The 24,178-nt window shown below is 39.7% G+C and overlaps 2 protein-coding genes across 4 annotated transcripts in view; both read left to right on the forward strand.

Moving 5' to 3' along the window:
* Nucleotides 1–298: 298 nt before the first annotated feature.
* Nucleotides 299–1,483, forward strand: PTMA (prothymosin, alpha). 2 transcript variants are annotated; one of them, XM_021718953.1, is made up of 2 exons: nt 302–602; nt 645–1,483. In XM_021718953.1, exons 1-2 carry the CDS (start codon nt 450–452, stop codon nt 780–782), a joined length of 291 nt encoding a protein of 96 aa, XP_021574628.1. In that variant the 5' UTR covers nt 302–449; the 3' UTR covers nt 783–1,483. The 2 variants fall into 2 exon arrangements, with proteins under 2 accessions (XP_008069019.1, XP_021574628.1); XM_008070828.2 differs by having other exon boundaries at nt 299–1,479.
* Nucleotides 1,484–9,168: 7,685 nt separating this feature from the next.
* DHX40 (DEAH-box helicase 40) overlaps nt 9,169–24,178 on the forward strand; it is a 51,593-nt gene continuing 36,583 nt past the window's right edge. Inside the window, exons 1-7 of one of the 2 annotated variants that reach the window (XM_008070829.1) lie at nt 9,169–9,424; nt 10,250–10,417; nt 14,007–14,152; nt 15,511–15,630; nt 15,864–16,091; nt 17,077–17,143; nt 18,690–18,821. In XM_008070829.1, the coding sequence (XP_008069020.1) occupies nt 9,313–9,424; nt 10,250–10,417; nt 14,007–14,152; nt 15,511–15,630; nt 15,864–16,091; nt 17,077–17,143; nt 18,690–18,821 (973 nt within the window). In that variant the 5' untranslated portion in view covers nt 9,169–9,312. The remainder of the gene's footprint in view (nt 9,425–10,249; nt 10,418–14,006; nt 14,153–15,510; nt 15,631–15,863; nt 16,092–17,076; nt 17,144–18,689; nt 18,822–24,178) is intronic. The other variant, XM_021718949.1, reaches the window with a different exon arrangement.

Raw genomic sequence — 24,178 nt, forward strand, 5'->3', positions numbered from 1 at the left:
TATTTTATATTTCAGTTATATGGTAGTTACACAACCATATGCACTTGTCAAAATTCATAAAACTCATAAAACTATACACTAAAACTATATCATTTGGAAATTATACCTCAATAAACCTGACCAGTCCTTAAAAGAATTTTCATATTGCTTTTTACAGGCTGAAATGTTAATACTTAAAATTGTAAGCTCCTTTTTATCTCCTTTGAGAAAGTTATATCATAACTGAGAAATCAATAAGGACAATAAAATGAGGACATAAAAATTAAAGGCACTTGCAATACAAAAATCTATATGCGACTGGCTGCTCTGAAAAGTCATCTTTGCATTGTTCCCGGTCCGGCTCTCTGCTCGCCGCAGTCGCCTCTCTGCTGGCAGCTTTAACGCCAGAGTCCTCGAACTCTTCGTGTTCTCCTTAGTCCCTTGCATCGGAACACCGGCGTGCCCCCACCATGTCGGACGCAGCCGTGGACACCAGCTCCGAGATCACCACCAAGGACTTAAAGGAGAAGAGGGAAGTTGTGGAGGAGGCAGAAAATGGAAGAGACGCCCCAGCTAATGGGAATGCTAATGAGGAAAATGGGGAGCAGGAGGCTGACAATGAGGTAGATGAAGAAGAGGAAGAAGGTGGAGAGGAGGAGGAGGAGGAGGAAGAAGGTGATGGTGAGGAGGAGGATGGAGATGAAGATGAGGAAGCTGAGGACGCTACAGGCAAACGGGCAGCTGAAGATGATGAGGATGACGATGTTGATACTGAGAAGCAGAAGACCCATGAGGATGACTAGACAGCAAAAAAAGGAAAAGTTAAACTAAAAAAAAAAAGGCCGCCGTGACCTATTCACCCTCTACTTCCCGTCTCAGAATCTAAACGTGGTCACCTTCGAGTAGAGAGGCTCGCCCGCCTGCCCACCGCGGGCAGCGCCACCCGCAGATGACACGCGCTCTCCACCACCCCACCAAAACCATGAGAATTTGCAACAGGGGAGGAAGAAAGAACCAAAATTTCCAAGGCCCTTCTTTTTTCTTAAAAGTACTTTAAAAAGGAAATTTGTTTGTATTTTTTATTTACATTTTATATTTTTGTACATATTGTTAGGGGTCAGCCATTTTTAATGATCTCGGATGACCAAACCAGCCTCTGGAGCGTTCTCTGTCCTACTTCTGACTTTACTTGGGGTGTGACCATGTTCATTATAATCTCAAAGGAGGAAAAAAACCTTGTAAAAAAAGCAAAAACGACAACAACAAAACAATCTTATTCCGAGCATTCCAGTAACTATTTTGTGTATGTACTTAGCTGTACTATAAGTAGTTGGTTTGTGTGAGATTGTTAAAAAGGCCAAAGATAAAAGGTTTCTTTTTTTTCCTTTTTTGTCTATGAAGTTGTTGTTTATTATTATTATTTTTTGGCCTATTTGATGTATGTGTGAAACAATGTTGTCCAACAATATACCGGAATTTTATTTTGCTGAGTTGTTCTAAAAAACAAACAAACAACAACAAAAAAACTATATGCTTTTTTTTTTTTTTTTTTTTTTGCGTTGGAGTCTCATTGTTTCACCCAGGCTGGAGGGCAGTGGCATGCTCCCGGCCACTGTCAGCCTTGACCTGCTGGGCTCAGGCGATGTTTCCGCTTCAACCTTCCAAGGAGCTGGAACCACAGGCATGCGCCACCATGCCCAGCTAATTTTTTGATTTATTGTAGAGATGAGGTCTTGCCAAGTTGCCCAGGCTGGTCTTGAACCTGAGGGCTCAGGCAACCCTCTCATCTCAGTCTCCCAAAGTGCTGGGATCATAGGTGTGAGCCACCGCACCGGGCTTAAAAAAATCTATATGCTTTAAGGAAAGTAATACTAAATACATATAATAAATGATTGTTTGTGTTTCTGTCTTTTTTAATTTTTAATTTTATGAGTTAAATGTCAATAAAAGTTTTTTTTTTTTTTCAGAGAAATAGTAGTTTCATTTTTCTTTTAAATAATGTTGACACTTAAGTTTCTCAAATAAACCCAGCTTGCCACCTTCAGGCAACTGAAAGATTTACAGAGACCATAGTCAGAGACAGAACATTAATATTGCTTCTTTCTCAATCCATCATTAATAATATCTTGATCACTCTATAAGTGCCTTTGTGAAATCTACTTTGAATCTCTACCCAGCATTTACTGGAATCTTCCAACTTTCAAAGCTCAGTTCAAATGCCACCAACTCATCATCCCTGATCACTCTAGTAAGATTTTTCTTCCCTATTTTATCTCCCTAAGTACATGTAATTTCATTGAAGGTAATGACCATGTCTTACACATATTTTAATCTTTTGTGTGACTATTAAAAAGAGTGCCTATCATAATTGTGCATTCTAATATTTACTGAATAAAATACATAAATGAATAAGTGGGAACACTGAGCTTTCATTTGGAAGAGGCCCTATTTTACTAGAAGATTAATGGGAATCCTACACATTTACTTTAGATTACATACATACACGTAAAGCATAAATTTTAATTGACAATGACTAGAAGTGTCTCAATCTCAAGCTCTCAATCATATAATATCATTGATAAATGATTTAATGACTGCTTGGTGAATGGCCCTGTGATAATTACACACATCTCAATATCTGGACACTTAAAACATAAGATTAAAAAGAAGGAGAAGTGTGATGATGATGTCTTTCATTGTCGGACTGAAATTTATATACTTCTCTAAGTTTTATTTATTTTTATTATTATTATTATTTTTGTGTTGGCGTCTCACTCTGTCGCCCAGACTGGAGTGCAGTGGCCACTCCTGGCCACCGCAGCCTCGACCTGCTGGGCTCCTGCGATCCTTCTGCCTCAGCCTTCCGAGTACCCGGAATTACAGGCATGCGCTACCACGCCCGGCTGATTTTTTGATTTATTGTAGAGATGAGGTCTCGCCAAGTTGCCCAGGCGGGTCTCGAACCTGCGGGCTCAGGCAATCCACTCACCTCAGCCTCCCAAGGCACGGGATTACAGGCTGAGCCACCGAGCCTGACTTCTCTAAGTTTTATGATATGGCTATGTCATCTAATTATTTTCCTCCAAATCCCTAAGTTGCTAATATCCTATGAGGATGTAACAATGGCATGCAGGCCATCTCCGCCTGACTCATAGAAAGACTCCCAATTTTTCTGACTGGTTACATCTGGTTTAAGGAGTGAGGTTCTTCTTCATGCTTACATTCTGTCTAGAATGTATAAGCTCCCTTCCCTCTCTTTTGAGGTCTACATGTATCCAGGCCTGCTGAATGACAAATTGGTCACAGGTGTTTGTTTCTAATTTATTTTTAAAGGGGAGGGGGGTGGTCTATACTTATCTTCTTGAATCCTTTCCCATTAGAACTTTCTAACAAAAGATTCTCTTTTTTCAGAGTAAAGAGACAACCCACAGCATGAAAATAAAATATTTAGGCTATGCACCTGACAAAAGTCTAACATTCAGATCTATAGGGAACTCAAACAAATCGACAGGAAGAAAACTAATAACCCCATTAAAAAGTGGGCAAAAGACACGAACAGACACTTCTTAAAGAAAGACATACAAGAAGTCAACAAAAATATGGAAAAAACGCTCAGCTTCACTAATCATTAGAGAAATGCAAATCAAAATTACAATGAGATACCACCTCACACTGGTCAGGATGGCTGTCATTAAATCAAAAAACAACAGGTGTTGACAAGTTTGCAGAGAAAAGGAAATGCTCCTACTCTGTTGGTGGGAATGTAAGCTAGTTCAACCTTTGTGGAAAGCAGTGTAGAGTTTTCTCAAATAACTAAAAATTGAACTACCATACTACCCAGAAATTCCACTTCTCAGAATATACCCAGAGGAACTTAAATCATTCTACCAAAAATACACCTGCATACATATGTTTATGGCACTATTCACAATAGCAAAAACACAGAACCAACCCAGATGCCCATTGAAAGTGGACTGGATAAAAAAAATGTGGTACACATACACAATGGAAACTTTTTTTTTTGAGTTGGAGTCTCACTCTGTTGTCCAGGCTGGAGTGCAGTGGCACCCTTACAGCCACTGCAGCCTTGACCTGCTGGGCTCAGGTGATCCTTCCACCTCAGCCTTCCAAGTATCTGGAACTACAGGTGCACGCTCCCATGCCCAGCTACATTTTTGATGTATTGTAGAGACGAGGTCTTGCCATATTGCCCAGGCTGGTCTTGAACCCGTGGGCTTAGACAATCTTCTCTCTTTGGTCTCCCAAAGTGCTGGAATTACAAGTATGAGCCACCATGCCTGGCCTCACATTGGAATATTATGCAGTCATAAAGAAGGACAAATATGGATTTCTCAGCAACGTGGATGGATTTAGAGTCTATCATACTCAGTGATCTATCACAGAAACAAAGAACAGAGTTCCACATGTTCTCACTCATAAGCAGATCCTGAATATTTACCATAATACTATAAGAAAGGGATTGGCAGTAGGGAGATACTGCTGGGACTGGGGGGGGAGGGACACAACATCAATAAGGGTACCTGATCTCAAACCAGGCAAAGTGGGGACCAAAGGGAGCCCCAAACTTTATCTGTATGATGACCACTTCTATAACTAATCCTGAACTGTACCCCACATCTTTAAAATAAAATAAAAGAAAGAAAGAAAATCTGGTACATATACATGATGGAATATTATGCAGCCATAAAGAAGAACAAAATCTTGTCCTTTGCAGCAACATGGATATAGCTGGAGACCATTATTCTAAGTGAACTATCACAGAAATAAAAAACTGAATGCTGCATGTTCTCACTCATTAAGTGGGTCTAAACATTAGGCACATGTGCACAAAGGTGGAAACAACAAACACTGGGCACTGCTAAAGAAGGGAAGGAGGGAGGGGGGCAAGGGGTACACAACCCTCATTAGGTACCAAGTCCACTATTAGGGGAAGAAAGGGCTCACTAGAAGCCCAAACCTCAACTTCATGCAATTTACTTATGTAGTAAATCCTCAGACATACTCCACAACTCTAAAAAACAGAAAAAAAAACCTTCCTTTTCCTGCCCACTTTGAGGGCTCTTTATCTCCCTTTCTCATTACATCCTTCTCTCTCCCTGCACTTTCCCTAGTCCCAGGTATATCCATCTGAGAGAGGAAGTAACTAGTACTTTGATCATTCACCACAGACTCTGGTTTTGGACCTTAGGTCAGCATTGTCCTTGAGAACATGCACTATTTCTGGTTTGGTGATGGCTGGGGAGGAAAAAAGTCCCTTGGTTAACTAGCGAGACAGGAAAAGGGGAGGAAAATACATAGAAATAGTTATGATCAGATTTATACTTTGGGATACAAATCTTTCATAAGTGCAAATTTATAATACCAATCTTGACTAAAAGTTTGTTTTTTCTCCTCCAGTCCTGCATTCTTTTTCAAAATGTGAACTTGCTATTTCTCCCTCATTGGTACCTCTGTTTCAGCTCTCCTAAACATATCTTCTATTGCACCGCAAAAGTTTCCTTGGCTAAGTCTTTTCTTAATCATCATGTATACACTGTAGTAGCAGCATTCTTGTCCAGCTATTCTTTCCCTCCCTTTCATTTACCTTAGTTGATTCTAACCAGACATCTCAAATGTATTGGGTACATTTTCAGTTTGCTCTCTAATTCTTGTCTCACCCGTTCACAATCTGTTTCTTTTTACCAAAACAACTCTTATTCTGGTCAAATTAATGCATTATTTTTTTTAAAAAACCATGTACTTTGACACCATTGCTTACTCTTTCTGTGAGCAATTAGGATCTGTTATTAGGTTTGTGCATGTCACCATTTTTCTAGCGTTTTAAACTTTCTGGTTGTTACTTTATCTTTGATAATTTTGTTTCATTTATTTCTCTCAACAATCACAACAACGGTCCTATACTTTCCTTTCTTTTCTTTTCTTAAGATGACTTGGAAATTCGATTCCATCTTGGTGAATCTTTAATGTTGAGCCTCGTTCCTGTCATCTTTGGATGCTCTGAAACAGATTGCTTGGATTTAAGAACGTTTTGAAATACTGCTTATGAAGCAATAGCAGCAAGGTGCAATTCAGACTTCTGACACTTCTTTAAAAACATTTCTTTCAGGTTTTTCTTGTAACCCAAAGATAACAAGAAATAGATTCAATGTTGTGGGGGACACTGACCTTCTTCCCAGATTCAACCCATGTCCTGTTTGTCATTGTAATTTGTAAACTCACCGGGCAGGAAATAATTGTTGATCTTCCAATCTGAAATAGCCCCAAGCACATGGTTATTAATGGTAACATGTTTTAAATGTCCTTGGTTATAAAATGAACAATGTTAAACATTTGAGTTTTTCACTTTGATTTTTCTTTATTCTTAACTGGTAGGTTTTGCTCTGAATACTCTCATTAGGTGGTTCTCATACAAGAATGGGGTCAGTTCTTATAAGAGTTACAAAAAGCCGGGCTCGGTGGCTCAGCCTGTAATCCCGCGCCTTTGGGAGGCTGAGGTGAGTGGATTGCCTGAGCCCGCGGGTTCAAGACCCGCCTGGGCAGCGAGATCTCATCTCTACAATAAATCAAAAAATCAGCCGGGCGTGGTAGTGCATGCCTGTAATTCTGGTTACTCGGAAGGCTGAGGTGGAAGGATCGCTGGAGCCCAGTAGGCAAGGCTGCGGTGGCCAGGAGCGGCCACTGCACTCCAGTCTGGGCGACAGAGTGAGACTCCAACTCAAAAAAAAAAAAAAAAAAAGAGTTACAAAAATTGGGCTGGGCTTGGTGGTGTGTGCCTGTAGTCCTACCTACTTGGGAAGCCGAGGTGGGAGGATCACTTGAGCTCAGAAGTTCAATGTCAGCCTAGACAATGTAGTGAGATGCCATTTCTAAATTTATATTTTTTTAAAAGATAGAAACATTGGAAGAAAATACACTATTTTGGCCCTAAGATCTAGATGATTCCGTCTCCCAATGCAATATAGTAGTTATTAGTGTGGCTTTGAATCCTGGCCCTTTTAGCTCTTTGTTTTATCACCATGGTCAAGTTTCTGAGCCTTGATTCTAATGTGAAAATTAGGGACAGTAATAACCTACCTTTCTGAGTTTTTGTGGTGAATAAAATAAACAATTTTCAGATGGCCCTTGAACACCATGGGGGAAGAGGCACTGATCAATTTTCACAGTTGAATATCAACTTCCCAAAGTCTTAACTGCTCATAGCCTACTGCTAACTACAAGTTTTACTGATAACATAAACAGTTGATTATCACTTAATTTTTGTGTTATATGTATTATACTCTGTATTCTTCCAATAAAGTAAGCTAGAGAAAGAATTTAGAAAATCTAAGGAAGAGAAAATCTATTTGCTATTCATTAAGTGGAAGTGGATCATCATAAAAGTCTTTATCCTCACTGTCTTCACATTGAGTAGGCTGAGGAGGAGAAGGAAGAAGAGAGGTTGATCTTGTACCAGGAGTGGCAGAGGCAGAAGAAAATCTGCGAATAAGTGGGCCTGCAAAGTTCAAACTTGTGTTGTTAAAGTGTATATTAAACATCTGGCTACCATTTGCTCTTTAAATGGTAACTGTCAGTCTGAAATGATTCTGCTCATTTTCTTAGAAAGTGACTTTGTAATGTTACTGACATAGCTGCCCTGTACTGAAATACTTACTGAGATCACCAATGCCTTGCCTGTACTACCAGTGTGCTTTGGCTTGTTTTTTTCTGATTCGTAATATTTTGAAATCCTAAAATAACCCAGAAGGTCGGGAGAAACCTCTAATGAACAGGAGAAAACTGGGATATTCTCCTATTACCAGATCTATTCCTACAACATCCAGGTTTTAAGATAAAGTTGTTAGAAAGTTCCACCTCATTTGGTATCATTCAAAATCGGATAAACTTGCATTTTTATCAGTCCCATTTAAAAGGAGCTGTTAGGCTGAAGTGGGAGAATTGCTTGAGCTGAGCCCAGGAGTGCGAGGCCAGCCTGGGCAACATACTGAGACCTTGTCTCTACAAAAAAATAAAATAAAAAATTAGCCTGATGTGGTGGCACTCCCCTGTAGTTCCAGCTACTCAGGAGGCAGAGGCAGAAGGATCACTTGAGTCCAGGAGCTCAAGGCTGTGGTGAGCTGTGATCGTGCTACTGAACTCCAGCCTGGGTGACAAAATTCAGACCCTGATCCAAAAAATAAAATAAAATAAAATAAAAGGAGTTGCTGATCAGTTAGATTTAAAAGGAGTTGGTATAAGTTCATTTTAAATGAGCACAGAACAATCTTGGGTTCCAATAACCTTACGGTACATATTTTGAAACCTGACTAAACAGTAAGGGCCTTTAGTTGATGGTGGAGTGACAGTTTTGAGACGTCTTGTTTGGTAGTAAGTGTTCATTAATTTTAACAGCAGGAATGATTGAAAAGAAACAATCTTCTTCACATTGCATTGATTTTGTTACAGTTGATCCTATTTACAAAATTCACAGGTTCTAAAACAGAAAGACCTGCCCCCCAAGTACCTTTTCTGAAAAAGTCACTCCACCTCAGATGTTGTATATCTGTTGAACTTTTCAGCTATTGTGGTTTCTAAGAAATGAACATTTATTAAAAGTGAGCTTAATTTCTAAGATCAGTTATTCATTTACTCAAGTCAACAAATATGGAAAGACCAACTCGAATCACTCACTGTGCTGGGAGCTAGGAGTATTGTAGTGTTCTAAAATCTAGTTGGGGATTTACTCTCTAGTTTGGGGAGGGGAAACATGCAAATAAATTAAAATACAGGGTCCTATGAAGGAAATGAACATCGTTGGGTTTAGTTCTCTAGTTTTGGAAACTAGAGAACTAAAAGTTTGGCTGTGCAACTCTGTAGTTGTGTGCCTTAAACAGGTCATTTCAGATCAGGAAAGGTGAGAATGAGCTGCCTAATGTACACTCTGGGATGGTTCCAGCTCCAGGAGGAGGACCACATCATGTCAGGTGTGTGAAGGCAGAATAGGCTGCAGTGAGTGGCCACGGTGGTGGAGAAAAAAGGGTGTCACCGTGCCCTTTGGGGCCCATGAGGATACACAGGAGGAGGATTTTGGGCTGTCGGGGATGGCTTGGCGGCCCGAGGCCAAGCCACGTGGCACTAGACGGGAAACACCTGGGGGCGGAGCCTCGCCTCGAGGTCCGCCCCCCCCGGTGTACGTCATCGAGCGACTCTCCCTCCCCTTGCTTCGAGTCGCACGCACGGAAGTAAACATATCGACGTCATCAGGGCGCGTCTTCGCTTTCCCCTCCCATCTCCCCAGATCGGTGGACGTGCTCACCTCCGCTCAGGGCCAGGTCTATGTCCCGCTTTCCCGCAGTCGCGAGCAGGGCGCCACGGCGGCAGGAGGAGGGTGAGCGGTCAAGAGACCTCCAGGAAGAGCGACCCTCGGTTGTTTCCATCACTGACAGAGGTGCGATCCGCGGGATGTTACGGAAGCCAGCGGGAGTTAGGGCATGGGGGATTGGGGGGAGGAAAGTCCGCCTTTGGCAGGCAGAGAAGAGTGGGGAGGAAACCGCTCGGTTCTCCTGGCTCTACAAACCCGAGGCGAACTTTGCGTCCAGTGAGCACTTTAGCTTAGAGCGGGGCGGTCCCAGACCCAAGTTGGGTGAAAGCCTTACTGGGGGGCAGAAAAGTAAACCCCATCGCCGAAATGCGTCCTGCTTTTAAACAGGCTCATAAAGCCTTTGTTCTCTATCCATTCATCCTCCCCCCTCCTTCGCCGGGCCGCCAGCCTGCCTTTGGGTACGGTATGAAGGGAGCCAGTTTCCAGGAGCCAGTTTCCATGGTTACCCACCACTTGGCCTTCTGGGATATCAGTCACTCTGAACAGGGACCTAACTTGAACCATGAATCAGAAGCAAACACAGGTGGCTTGTAATCCAGCTGAGAATTTTCTGCTGTGCTCTGGTTTTTTGTCCGTTGTTTAATAAAATTGGATTTTGTGATTCTGTGTATGTATGCACGTGTATACGTTGCCTTGCGCCATACTTACTTTGAAAAGTACTTTGAGTTATAAGTTAACAAATGCTTAAGTTGCTAGATTTCATCAAAAAGTTGTTCTGGGCTTAGAAACCCTCACTTATGAGTTGTATATGGGTGATTTAACTGAGAAGTCGTGGTTTGATTCTCTCCAGCCGTAAAATTCTATTGCCTTTCTGTTTTCATTTCTGAGACATTAAGTCAGAGATATCTTTACAGACCTTTTAATTGCAAAGTTGTTTTTCTGCTGTTACAGAAGAGAAAGGATGCACATCACAGGAGGGAGGAACTACTCCAACTTTTCCTATTCAGAAACAAAGGAAAAAGATAATTCAAGCTGTGAGGGACAATTCATTCCTTATTGTTACTGGAAATACAGGAAGTGGCAAAACAACTCAACTCCCAAAATATCTTTATGAAGCAGGTAATATTACTCTGAGATAATGTTGGGAATATTTTTTAAAAATCTTCTTCTTAAGGCTAATAGGATTTCTGTTCTGCATAAATGCTCACTATTTATTTTACAGTTCCACTTCTCTTGGCCCACCTATCTGTCTCTCCCTTGTTTCTTCTTCTTCTTTTTTTTTTTTTTAATTTATCGTAGAGATGAGGTCTCGCCAAGTTGCCCAGGCGGGTCTCGAACCCCAGGGGCTCAGGCAGTCCACTCACCTCAGCCTCCCAAAGCGCGGGATTACAGGCTGAGCCACCGAACCCGGCTTCTCCCTTGCTTCTTTATGGTCTTATTTCAGATGCAGAAATTACTTGAAAAAGCAGATTTTCGCATTTTTTTTCTACTTTGTTTTTTAACGTTTTTTTGAGTCAGAATTTCACTCTATCACCTAGCCTGGAGCACAGTGGCGTAATCACAGCTACCACAGCCTGGACCTTCTGTGCTCAATTGGTCCTTCTGACTCAGCCTTCCAAGTAGCTGCAACTACAGGCGTGTGTGTGCCACCATGCCTGGCTAATTTTTTTTTTTTACCTTTTGTAGAGACAGGGTCTCACCAAGTTACCCAGGCCAGTTCGAACTCTGGGGCTCAGGCAATCCTCTCACCTCTGCCTCCCAAAGTGCTGGGATTACAGGCATGAACCACTGTGCCTGACTACATTTTTCTATTTTTAAGTATCATAGTAAGACCAAATAAGAGAATTGTATATAGATATGAATTCTCTTTTTATAGAAGAAGGTTGTTTTGCGGTAGACTGTTAACCATTGGCTATTGAAATATCTTGAGGGGGAAGGGATATGTTGATTATCTGTAAATATTATCAGGTAAATATTTATTCCCTGACTCTGCCAGCATTAAGCCAGTTAACAAATTACCCTTAAAATATGTTAAGTAAAATTCATAGGAGGCCATTGGTTTGGATTGAGCTCCTGCACTGGGCCTAACAGACCAAACCAAAATGGAGTTCTCATGCTGAAGTTCCATGCCACCAAGATGAGAAGCTAAGTTGTTCATTTAACCTTCCAAGAAATCAGGAAAGAGATAAAACCCAAATCCCCAACCAGACCAATTTAGACCAGCAAGATAAAGTCTTCTTTACTTTAACCTCCATAAGAAAAGTAACTTTGAAACAACCAATTAACGTTTTTCTGTTTTTTCCCCCCCTCAGCTCTTTTCTGTCTATAGCGTCAACCGCTTAGCTTATCTCATTTCAACACCTCAGAATGAGATGTTGCCGATTTGAGAATTGCAAATAAAAGCAAATTAAGATCTTTAGCCTAAATTTGTTATAATTTTGTCTTTTGACAAGTGTCTTTCCCTGCAGAATGATAAAACTTTCTGTCATAAGATTGATGTAGAGCAATTATATTAGATGTGATTTACATTTAAAAATAACAAAGATTTCTTTTCTTTTCTTTTTTTTTTTTTTGAGTAGGTGTCTCTCTCACTCTGTTGCCCAGGCAACAGTGGCATGAGCATGGCTACTGCTGCCTCGACCTGCTGAGCTCAGGCGATCCTTCCATGTCAGCTTTCCAAGAGGCTGGGACTACAGGCACATGCCCCCACGCCCAGCTAATTTTTTGATTTATTGTAGGAACAAGGTCTCACCAAGTTGCCCAGGCTGATCTCAAGCCCCTGGGCTCAGGCAGTCCTTTTGCTTCTGCCTCCCAAAGTGCTGGAATTACAGGTGTGAGGCATTACACCCGGCCTCTGGAACTCTTTGTAGACACCTCTTCAGTCTTCTCATTCTAGTCTCCATACCTCTTGACTTTTTTTCTATTTTTTTTTATCTCTTTAAAGTTACGTGCTATGTTCTGGGTGATTTTCTCAGCTCTATCTTCTACTTCATTATTTTCTCTTCATTTGTTTAAGCTGTCCATTGAGTTTTTCATTTCAATGAAGTTTTAAACATTTTTAAGTGTTTAATTTTTTTCTTTTTTCAGATTTGCCTTTTTTGTTTCATGTAGTTTCTATTCTTTTATCTTTTTTTTTTTCATCTTAGAGACAGGATCTCTCCCTGTCACCCAGACTGGAGTGTCTATAGAGTCTAGAAAAGGTGGCATTTGTATGTGTGTTTGTCTGTGTATGTTTGTTGGTGGGGAGGGGTTTCACTGTGTTGTACAGGCTGGTCTCAAATTCCTGGGCTCAAGGGATCCTCCTGCCTCAGCCTCTCAAGTAGTTAGGGTTCCAGGCGCTTACCACTGTGCTCAGCTGAAAGGTGGTATATTTAATCCTTTGTACTGGGATGTCCCCTCTCAGGGGACATAAAGGGATTGCTGGTGATTATACAGGGCAGATGTATACAATTGCAAATTCATCAAATGTGTGTTTCCTTGAATTTTTCCATTCAAACTGCACAAAACAAATAAAGAGATGGAATATATACTGAACTATGATTGACCAGTCAAGAAATGAATTTCAGCAATCACAATAAGCTTCTTCGAACAACAGACTGGACAATAAATTATATATTATTAACATGAGAGGAAGAAAATGAGACTGCATTGTCTGCTTAAATAGAAAACACCGGTCTACAGCCATATCGCCCTGAGTGCACCCAATCTCATCTGATCTCAGAAGCTGTGTAGGGTTGGGCTGGTTAGTATTTGGATGGGAGAAAAACACCAGGTGGAAGATGTCAAATTACTGTTGTACAACATGATGAACCTGCAATGCATGTCAGTGACTGTTTTACATGTTAGAAAAATATAAGATATAAAATTTTGGGTTTTTTGTGTCATAAATAAGTTTCTCAATGTCCAAAATTTCATTATAAGCCAAATATCGTTGCAGTAAAATAGTTAAAATAATTGTTTCCAGGCCAGGTTTGGTGGCTCATACCTATAATCTTAACACTTTGGGAAGCGTAGGTGAGAGGATTGTGTGAGCCCAGCGGTTCAAGACCAGTCTGGGCAACTTGGCGAGAACTCGTCTCTACAATAAATCAAAAAATTACCCAGGTGTGGTGGTACGCTCTTGTATTTCCAGCTGCTTGTAAGACTGAGGCACGAGGATTGCCTGAGCTCAGCAGATTGAGGCTGCAGTGACCATAAGTGTGCCACTGCACTCCAGCCTGGGCGACAGAGTGAAACTCCAACTAAAAAAAAAAAAAATGCTTCCAACACTATACTATTAATATGCAGTGACTTGTTTTTCACTGTTTCGTAAAAAAGTACGGTGAATTGCTAGTATATGATCGAGATGTCTCTGAGTGCAAAGGGTCAAATACAATTTTCTGTGGTGAAGGTAAATTTAAAAGTATACGGAATTTTATGAATTTCAGTTTTTAGATTCTTGGCTTATTCTTTAGATGGATATTGAAGAAACAAAACCAAACCTCAAACCTAATTAAAATACATATATTTTGAATGGTTATTAATATGTATTATTTTTAGTTAATAATTACATTTCTGGGGTGCAAATGTTGTACGGTATGTTGTTAGTTTGCAAGGTTTTCTTCTAGAAACTTTGAAGCAGTTTGTGTTGATTGGGTAGAAACAAATTAGCTCTAGTAGGAAGAAGCAATTGTTACTATTGTGTTTTTTTAATCTCTGGTTTTGATAGGGTTTTCGCAACATGGCATGATTGGTGTGACTCAGCCACGAAAGGTAGCTGCCATATCAGTTGCTCAGAGGGTGGCTGAAGAAATGAAATGTACTTTGGGATCCAAAGTTGGATACCAAGTTCGTTTTGATGATTGCAGCTCTAAGGTACAAACATTTTGTTGGTATTTGTTTAAGTACTATAAGCTTATCAGAAAGAATGAAGAAAGTTCTGAAAGGTTTTTAACTTCAAAGTTCTATGTATATACTTTAAAGAAACAAAGTCTTAGATTGGAATTTATTTTTATTGTCCATTTTTACTGATTTACTTCTGAAGTGTCTGGTATTCATCCCATTTTCTCCCTCCTTGATTAGTTTATAAGTGATAATCATGTTTATTTTTCTTAGGTGTCTCTTTTCTTTTCTTTTTGAGTTGGAATCTTACTCTGTCACCCAGGCTGAAGTGCAGTGGCATCTTCACGGCCACTGCAGCCTCGACCTGCTGGACTCGGACATCCAAGTAGCTGGAACTATAGGCGTGCACCACACGTGACTAATTTTTTAAAAAGTTTATTGTATTTATTTTGTAATTTTTATTTATTGTCCAGGCCAATCTCGAACCTGTGGGCTCAGGCAATCCTCTTACATTGGCCTCCCAAAATACCGGGATTACAGGTGTGAGCCACAGTGCCTGGCAATTTTTTCCTTCTTAATAATGAATACATTCTCTCAGGATTTCTTAACCTGTACCAGATAAAAAACAATCCCTAGTTTACATATGACCGTCAAATGTGGCACACAATAATTTCCCAGAATCTTTGCCTTCCTAGTGATTACTCATGACTATTTTACCTCCTATTTTTATTCTCTTGCGTTATGGTTATCATTGCTTTTACTCCTACCCTTTGAACCTTTTTCTCACTGTGTTTTAATGCTAGTTGAGGAACACTGTTTTTAAACAGGACAGTGGGGTAGGGAAGAGGAATGAGTGAGTGGGAAGTTTGCACTTACATTTTCTCTACCTTTTCCCCTGAATTCCCTAAAACAGTGACTGAGGCAGGGAGATGAATCCAATTTTATCGTTGTTTTCTATAGCTTGCTCTCCCAAAGCCACTGCATTTTCTTGCCGCTTTCCACTGACTTTGTTATGTCTCTCCTATAAAAAAAAATATTTTTTTAACCTGGGTCTCTTCAGGTTACCCAGGCTGGTCTCAAACCCCTCAAACCTCAGGCTGTCCTCTTGCCTCCAGCTCCCAAATTGCTGGAATAATAAGCATGAGCCACCGCGCCTGGCATACTGGTGATTTTTGTTGCTTCATCTAGAAATACCTACCTTAGTTCTTTATCCCTGCATCTTTATAGATTGCTTGTTTTCTAACTTGCCATCCTTGTTAGACTGTTTTGTGTACTATTTTATTGTCAGATTAATAATGTCTGCACATTTTTACGGGAAAAATTTAGTTGGAGAAATAGTGGTAACGTTCTGTGATACTCTAAGTTGATATACTCTGTTCTTTGAATGTTAGGAGACAGCAATTAAATATATGACTGATGGATGTTTACTAAAACACATCCTGGGAGATCCAAATCTTACCAAATTCAGTGTCATTATTTTGGATGAAGCCCATGAGAGAACTCTAACTACAGTGAGTATTTTACAATATTGGTTTTTTTTATTAGCAAGTTGTTCACTTGTTTGGGGTAGCTTTCTACTGTATAGAAAATTATCTTTTGCTTATATTTAACTAAAAGTATATTTAATATATATTTAAGATACGTATGTTATACATAAAAATATGTACTTAAAATAATATGTATTTAAAATAGGTTGGCTGCTGGGTACACTCGTGACTTATTAAAAATTTACTTTTTTTTTAAGGATATCTTATTTGGCTTATTGAAGAAGTTATTTCAGGAGAAATCTCCTAACAGGAAGGAGCATTTAAAGGTGGTGATAATGTCAGCAACTATGGAATTAGCCAAACTCTCTGCATTCTTCGGAAATTGTCCAATATTTGATATACCTGGAAGACTTTATCCAGTCAGAGAGAAATTCTGCAATTTGATTGGCCCACGAGACAGAGAAAATACTACATATATTCAAGCGGTATTACTTGGCATCCTTTTTATGCCTTTTTTCTATATTTACGAGGGGGACCAAAATAAACCCGGAATTATCTTTTGGAGGGCAGGCCCCTTGTAGTACAGGCTTCCCCTGCTAGATAAGTGTTCTAGTAACCCATCAGCATCGGTGTACCAGCCAGCATTGTTGTGAGAGACTGCATTCAGCTATACTGAATTTTTGTGTGTGTATGTAGATTCTTTTATCAGGTTTGCCCATTTCATGATGGGTGATTTACGAACAGACCTGCTCACACTGTGCTGACTGTTTAGCAGTTTTTGACCAAAAAACGGCATGACCCCCGTGCCCCACCCTCTCTATTCACGTGATCTCATTCCCAGCGACCCTCCCCCCCACTTCCCATGAAAAAGGTCCTCAGAGGGAAACGTTTCACCGATGTGGAAGAGGTGAAACCAAAAACAGCAGAAGCACTAAAAGGCATCAAAATTGATGAGTTCATTAACTGGGTGTAGTATCACGCCCCTGCAGTTCTGGCTACTTGGAAGACTGAGGAAGAAGGATTGCTTGAACTAGCAGGTCGACGCTGGGGTGGCCATGAGCGTGCTACTGCACCCCAGCCTGGGCGACGGAGTGAGACTCCAACTCAAAAAAAAAAAAAAAAAAAAAAAAATTGATGAGTTCCAGAACTGTTTTGAACGGTGGAAAAAGCCTCTCAATAGGTGTAATGCATCAAAAAATGGGGCGTACTTTAAAAATGACTGAAGTTTAAACATGTAAAAAGAAACACAATTTTTTAATAAACAAATTCTAGGGTTTCTTTTGAGTCCTCCCTTATATAATGCTAGTTAATTGGGTAGTTGGGTAAGTAATTTGTTCCCTATTATTTTAATGACAGCCCACATGGGTCCTACGACTTTAGAGAACAAAATTTTTCTGTGGAGGAACAGAGGTGGTGGTAGGGGGATGACTGTATTTCTACTAGCATATTATACTTGTGTTTCTTCTTTAGATTGTGAAAGTGACTATGGATATCCATTTAAATGAAATGGCTGGAGACATCTTGGTTTTTCTGACTGGTGAGCATTCCGTATCAAGTTTAAAAATGTTTGCTGTTTGTAAGTGAGTAATGAGGCATCCAGATGGAGTGCTACCTCTTTTGGGATTATTGAGCCCCTCTCAACTGTTACCTTATCTTTTTATAATTATCTGAGTTGTTTTATGTGAAAGATATATAAAAATTGTAAGCTAGCTGCCAAGGGAAAAAAATCAGGCTTGTTAGTAAATATGTATATAACACACTGAAAAAAAATAGAAAAAAATTTAGAAGTATTACTTTTGTTGGTCTAGCCTATATAGAGCTATAACCTGACTGAACAGACCTGGGTCTGAATAATAAATTCCATTATTTTAGAAGCCATCCACCAGCTCCTTCTTTCAGTTGTGGGTTGGAACTATGTGATAGCAGTACATAGGGTGTGGAATCTGTACATAAGCCTGTGACATTTTTTGGAGGTCAAAAATAAAACATTTAAATCCCAGACTAGTGGTGTAACTTTTCAAGTAGCAGCAGCCTTCTAGCAAGAATGAGAAGAATGAGTCATTTCCCTACTTATCTTCTCCTGTGCCTTGTACTCCTGTCAGAAGTGAGATACTGTAACACTCTTTGCCTATTGGCAATGCCTTTTGTTTTCCCCTGAGTTAAGGTCTCGCTCTGTTGTTCTGGTTGGAATGCAGTGGCACAATCATGGCTCACCGCAGCCTCAGCCCCCTGGACTCAGGCAGTCCTTCTGCCTCACTTCCCAAGTGGCTGGGACTATGGTCGTGTACCACTATGCCTGGCTAATTTTTAAATTTTTTTTGTAGAGATAAGGTATTGCTGTATAAGTCGCCTAGGCTAGTCTCAGACTTCTGGGCTCAAACATTCCTCCCACCTTGTCCTCCCAAAGTGCTGGGATTGCAGGCATGAACCACTGCTCTTGGCTCTGGCAATACTTTTTACTCAAGTATTTTTAAATATACTCAAATGTAATAGCTCCTGGACGAGCTTCCCCTGTGTTAACAATGTAGTGAGCCTTCTCAAATACTGTGTTAACAAAATGATAAACATTTTTATTTCTTTTTTTTTTTTGAGTTGGAGTCTCACTCTGTCGCCCCAGACTGGAGTGCAGTGGCCGCTCCCGGCCACCGCAGCCTCGACCTGCTGGGCTCTGGCGATCCTTCCGCCCTAGCCTTCCGGGTAGCTGGAATTACAGGCATGCGCTACCACACCCAGCTGATTTTTTTATTTATTGTAGAGATGAGGTCTCGCTGCCCAGGCAGGTCTCGAATCCGCGGGCTCAGGCAATCCACTCACCTCAGCCTCCCAAAGGCGCGGGATTACAGGCTGGGCCACCGAGCCCGGCCATTTTTATTTCTTTAGAGACTTAAATTCCATGGAAACTGGTGTTTCTTCTTTCAGTATTATTGTTGAAATTTGGTACAGTTTATGTGTTAATTGTCTTCAGATCCAGTGAGAGATTTAAAATCATTTGGCAAAACTAATTTAAATCTTGACTTTTTTTTTGGGTTCTTGAATTAATTTTGTGGTTCGGTTGCTGAAATTACTTTTCCCTCCCATTTCAGGCCAGTTTGAAATCGAAAAAAGTTGTGAGTTACTTTTTCAGATGGCAGAGTCTGTTGATTATGATTACGATGTTCAAGATACCACCCTAGATGGCTTGTTAATATTACCATGTTATGGATCTATGACAACAGGTAATTACCTCACTAGAATAGAAAATTTGACTGATTTTAAAAAACAAACTTTTTATTGAATAATCACATATATACAGAAAAGTACACAGATCTTAACTGCTTAACTTAGTTGGTTATCTTTGTAATCAACACCCAGATCATGAAACAAAACATAAAGAGAACCAGCATCTCTTCAGAGAAGTGATTTTTGCTTGAAGTCTTTTCACATTTACTTTTTGCAAGAGCTATTTTCCTTAGTGTTGTTAAGATTGGGCTGTATCTTCTCCTAGCAAAACAAAAATATTGGTAGAAATTCTTTGAGATGCGTACTGTAGTTTCTTGCTAGTAGTACCATATGTCAAACCTAATTTGCCATTGCCACAGAATTTCTAGGAATCCTATACTGTATATCCAGATATATCTAAGAGTAAACACAGTAGATTGTTTTTGTTTTAAGTAGCCATGCATTAGTCCATTTTTCAGAATGACCCTGTTCTTTTGTGAATTCTAAGAGCAAGTGCCCACTCTTATTCTGATAGTCATAAACATTTTGAATGAAGTTTAGAATTTGCTTTGTAAAACTGTTTGATTATGGAATTTAATTTTTAAAACTAAAGAAAAGTTAGTCTTATTCTGTTTGGACTTTGATTAGAATTAGCATTTAAATGTTTTTTTCTTTTTTTTTCTTTTTTAAGTTAGAGTCTTTCACTCTGTCTCCCAGGCTAGAGTACAGTGGAACGCTCATAGCCACTACAGCCTATAGGTACGCACCACCACACCTGGCTAATTTTTTTGATTTACTGTAGAGATGAGCTCTCTCCAAGTTGCTCAGGCTGGTCTTGAACCCATGGGCTCAGGCAATCCTCTCACCTTGGCCTCCCAAAGTGCTATGATTATAGACGTGAGGCTCTGTGCCCGGTCTTAAATTTTTTAATATTTTATGTATATTATGGTTTTTCTTGAGTAGGTGATTATTATCTTTTTTTTTTGAGTTGGAATCTCACTCCATCACCCAGGCTGGAGTGCAGTGACACCCTCACAGCCACCCCAGTGTCGACCTGCTGGGCTCTGGCGATCCTTCCACCTCAACCTTCCAAGTAGATGGAACTATAGGTGTGTGCTACCACGCCCAGCTAATTTTTGGTTTATTGCAGAGACAGCGGTCTCACCAAGTTGCCTGGGCTGGTCTCGAACCCGTGTGCTCAGGCAATCCACTCACCTCAATCTCCCAAAGTACTGGGATTACAGGCTGAGCCACTGCACCCGGCCTTGTTATCTTTGTATTAACAAAAAGTTTTAGAATATGTATCAGCAAAGAACCATAAACCACATGCTATTTTGGAAATGTCTTTTGTGATTATATTAGGTCCTTACTATCTATATCGAAACAAAGATCTGTATTTTAGATTTTTACATTATAATGTCATTATTGGATTTTTAAGGCTCTCCTTGTTTTCTGGAGATTTGGTCCACTGATCCCTTTTATAATTTACTTTGTAAGTGATATATTAAAAACTCATTATGGTTGCTTTGTTATTAAGCACTAACTAAATATATATATACTTTTTTTAAACTTAAAATAATTTTATTATTCTTAGTGCCACATTGAAAATAATCTGAATCTGCTATTGTCTCTTGTTTAACTTCCTGAAATCTGATTTTTATGCTATTAAAAGTTGTAAGGGACCTCCTATTTCTGAAAATGTCATGGCTTTTTTCCATTTGTTTGTATTTTGATTTTGTGATATGAATATTAATATCCTTCTTGAAATGCTCTGGGATTATATTTAATTATCTGGTTTTCCTGACTATTCTTTTTCTGAGGCTGTGTCCCCCACTCTTTGTCCTATCCCCAAAATGTGACTGTTTCTTAAGGTTTCATCCATAGTTTGCTGTTTTCTTAGAATTCTCTGTTTTAGAGAGGTTGACTCCTAGGACTTGCCTGTTGTTTCTGTGGTTTATTTCTGAAATCTATCTCTGGTTCAGTCTCACTCCTGTGCTCTAGACCTCCTGGGTCTCCTCACCGAGCTTTCTGTTCATGCATCCCAGATCACTTGATCCGAGCAGTGGCAACTCCTACAGGTTTTCTTTTATCTTTGTCTTGTCCAGATCATTCAATTTCTTTTTCTTTTTTTCCTCATCGCTAGAGCTGGGATCCTCAATTTACTTTTCTGAGTCATTTTCATAGCCCACTAATTCATTTCCCTGACTTAATTTACCATCCTACCTGCCGTGATAAGCATAATCTTCCAGAAGCACAACTCTTATGTCAACCTTTCCCTATTGCCAGCTGAATTAAAATCCTCTGTCAGGTGCTTTCAACCTTTCCCTATTGCCAGCTGAATTAAAATGCCAGCTTAATAACCTAGCATTCATTGTCTTTCCAGCATGACTTCAACCTACTTGCACCCTTAGTTTCTAGTGTTTGTGATTTTGTATGTTGGTGTTTATGTATAAATGGTAAAGATGTGTGATTGGGTATGAGTAGAACTATTGTCTGAAGGGTTTTTAAATTTTAGTTTTTCTTCTGATTCCAAAGGGCATTTTCTAGGGTGAGCTACTGGTGATCCATTATGTGCATAATAATATTTATTATACAAACTTGTAACAGTTCAAGAACATTTAAATGGAGCTGATGAGATACTGAGTAATGGGGAAGGTGAAGTTGGATGAAACAGAATTTCAGGTACTTGGGATCTTAGGCTTTCTTTTTAGTCTGGTTAATACAACACAGCACTTTCTTTGTTGTTGCTGTTTTGGGTGATGGGGAGTAACACTACTGTAACATTATTTCCTTTATTTCTATTATGCTTCAGGGACAGAAACCTTGCACTTAGGAGTGAAGAAGAGGGAGGTTTCCTGCCTGTCACCTTTAGTAAAGAGGGTTCAGAACGACCTATAGCTAAGTTTAGGGACTAGGTAAAAATCATGAGGTAAATGTTTTATGTTTGCTGTTATTTCTAGGCTAGCCATTAGGGTGGCTGCCTGTTTTAAAGAAGCATCTTAAAATATCTCCCTATGTGACATCCCTACGTGACATCCACATCTGTCAATGTGAAGAGGTGCCAAGGTAACATGAGCCTTCTCCCTGGGTCGACAACCCCTACACCCACCCTTTGTGGTTTGGTCTTTCAAGCTCAAAATGTAGAAGATAATTTTTATTTCCTTTCCTTCATCTTTTATGTGACTCTGTTTGCTGTTTCTTCAACCTGAACTCCTCCTTTTCTTCTTCTTCTCCTTCTCCCTGGCTGAATCCTGATATTACATTTTACTAGTGCAGCCTGCTTCATAAAAGCCTTTTCTCATTTCCCTTCTCACAACTTTGATCTCTTCCTTTTGAGCTGCTTTGTACTTTACTGTATCTCTGTGGCATTTAACACATTCTACTTTGTGTTATGGTTGTCTATCCCTTCTATGAGATTGTGAATGTCTTGAGGGCAAGTGTGTTCTGACTGAGTCCTGACTAAATATTTGTTAAACTGAGTTCCAGATTTTTTACTTTCTGCTGACATTCTTTTAATGGCTTGCATCAAACACTATATCTAGAACCATACGCTTGTTACTCCCATAGGTTCCCCTCTTCTAATGTCCTCATTTTGGTTCAAGTTATTGCAATTTTTCTGTCTTGTCATGCATCTAGGGAAAGCCTAACGTCCCAAAATTTATGAACTGAAATATACCAGTTATTTTATAAATGGCAAATATTTGCATATAATTAGACAATTTTAGCACTGAAAATAATTATTTAATTTAGTGATACTTAGCTCTTTTGATAGGGTAGGGCCTCATTCTTTTAAAAGGGTGATGAAGGCCGGGCTCAGTGGCTCAGCCTGTGATCCTAGCACTTTGGGAGGCCGAGGTGAGTGGATTGCCTGAGCCTGCTAGTTCAAGACCCATCCAGGCACCTTGATGAGACCTCGTCTCTACAATAAATCAAAAGAATTAGCCGGTGTAGTAGCGCACACCTGTAGTTCCAGCTACTTGGAAGGTGGAAGGATTGCCAGAGCCCAGCGGGTCAAGGCTGCGGTGGCCAGGAATGTGCCACTGCACTCCAGTCTGGGCAACAGAGTGAGACTCCAACTCAAAAAAATAAATAAATAAGTAAATAATAGACAGGTGATGAAAACCATAGCTTTTTTCTTCTAGAAAAATTCACATATACCCACATCTATGTTTTTGCATGATGAGACGTCTTTATTTTACAGAGGTAAGTGATGTTCCTGATACACATGGTAAATCTGCATTTGATAATAGGCTGTTTATTCATTTAAAGGAGACAACAGTATTTGTAATTCCAGAATATATGAAGGAAAAAAAAGAACTCTACCTTGGATTAGTGTACAACTTTTTTTTTTTTTTGAGTCAATGTCTCACTCAGCTTCCCAGACTGGAATGCAGTGCAACAATTACAGCTCACCACAGCTTCAAACTCATGAGCTCAAGTAATCCTCCTCCTAAGCCTCTTGAGTAACTAGGACTACAGGCATATGCCATCACACCCAGCTAATTTTTTGATTTTTTTTTAGAAATGGAATGTTGCTATGTTGCCCAAGGTGGTCTTAAACTCCTACCTACCTCAAGGGATCCTCCCATCTCAGCCTCACAAAGGAAGGATATAGGTGTGAGCCACCATGCCTGGCCATTTGTTGCTTTTTAAAAATATATATTTATTTTAGTTGGAATCTCACTGTGTTGCCCATGCTGAAGTACAGTGGCACGCTCATGGCCACTGCAGCCACAACCTACTGGGCTCAGGTGATCCTTCCACCTCAGCATTCCAAGTAGCTGGAACCACAGGCTTATGCCACCATGCCCACCTAATTTTTTTATTTTATTGTAGAGACGAGGTCATGCCAAGTGGCCTAGGGTGGTCTCGAACCCCTGGGCTCAGGAAATCCTCTTGCCTCTGCCTCCCAAAATGCTGGGATTACAGAGTATTTACTTTTAAGTTGAATTTACTTGAAAGGATTGTTAAACTTTAAGTAAATCTTTATCACATAAGATAATATCTTATAAAAGATTTCTTTAGGGATTAGCAAGAAGAAAAATGTTAAGAAGTTGAAGTTAATCTTTTGTTTAGTCCATATTTGATTGGCCATCTTATCTGTTGACTCCCTGATTTGAAAGAGGAAGACACTTTTATTCTTTTCTACCCACCCGTTCTTTTTTTTGTTAGTTATTTTTATATTGTTTACATGTATTCAATATTTACCATTAGTTTTCTTTTTTCTTTTTAATCATGATTTTCCCTTTTTTTTTTTTTGTTAATTTTAGATTGGCTGGATTTTGTTAACTTTCTCTCTTGTAATTGAATAGAAGGCCCATGAGTGCTTTATTTTTGTTTAGTTCTTTTGTGTTTGAGAACGTTTGGTTTTTGC

This window comes from Carlito syrichta, unplaced genomic scaffold (assembly GCF_000164805.1).
Source record: "Carlito syrichta isolate Samal-C Ts95f unplaced genomic scaffold, Tarsius_syrichta-2.0.1 Scaffold314028, whole genome shotgun sequence".
Lineage (NCBI taxonomy): Eukaryota > Metazoa > Chordata > Mammalia > Primates > Tarsiidae > Carlito > Carlito syrichta.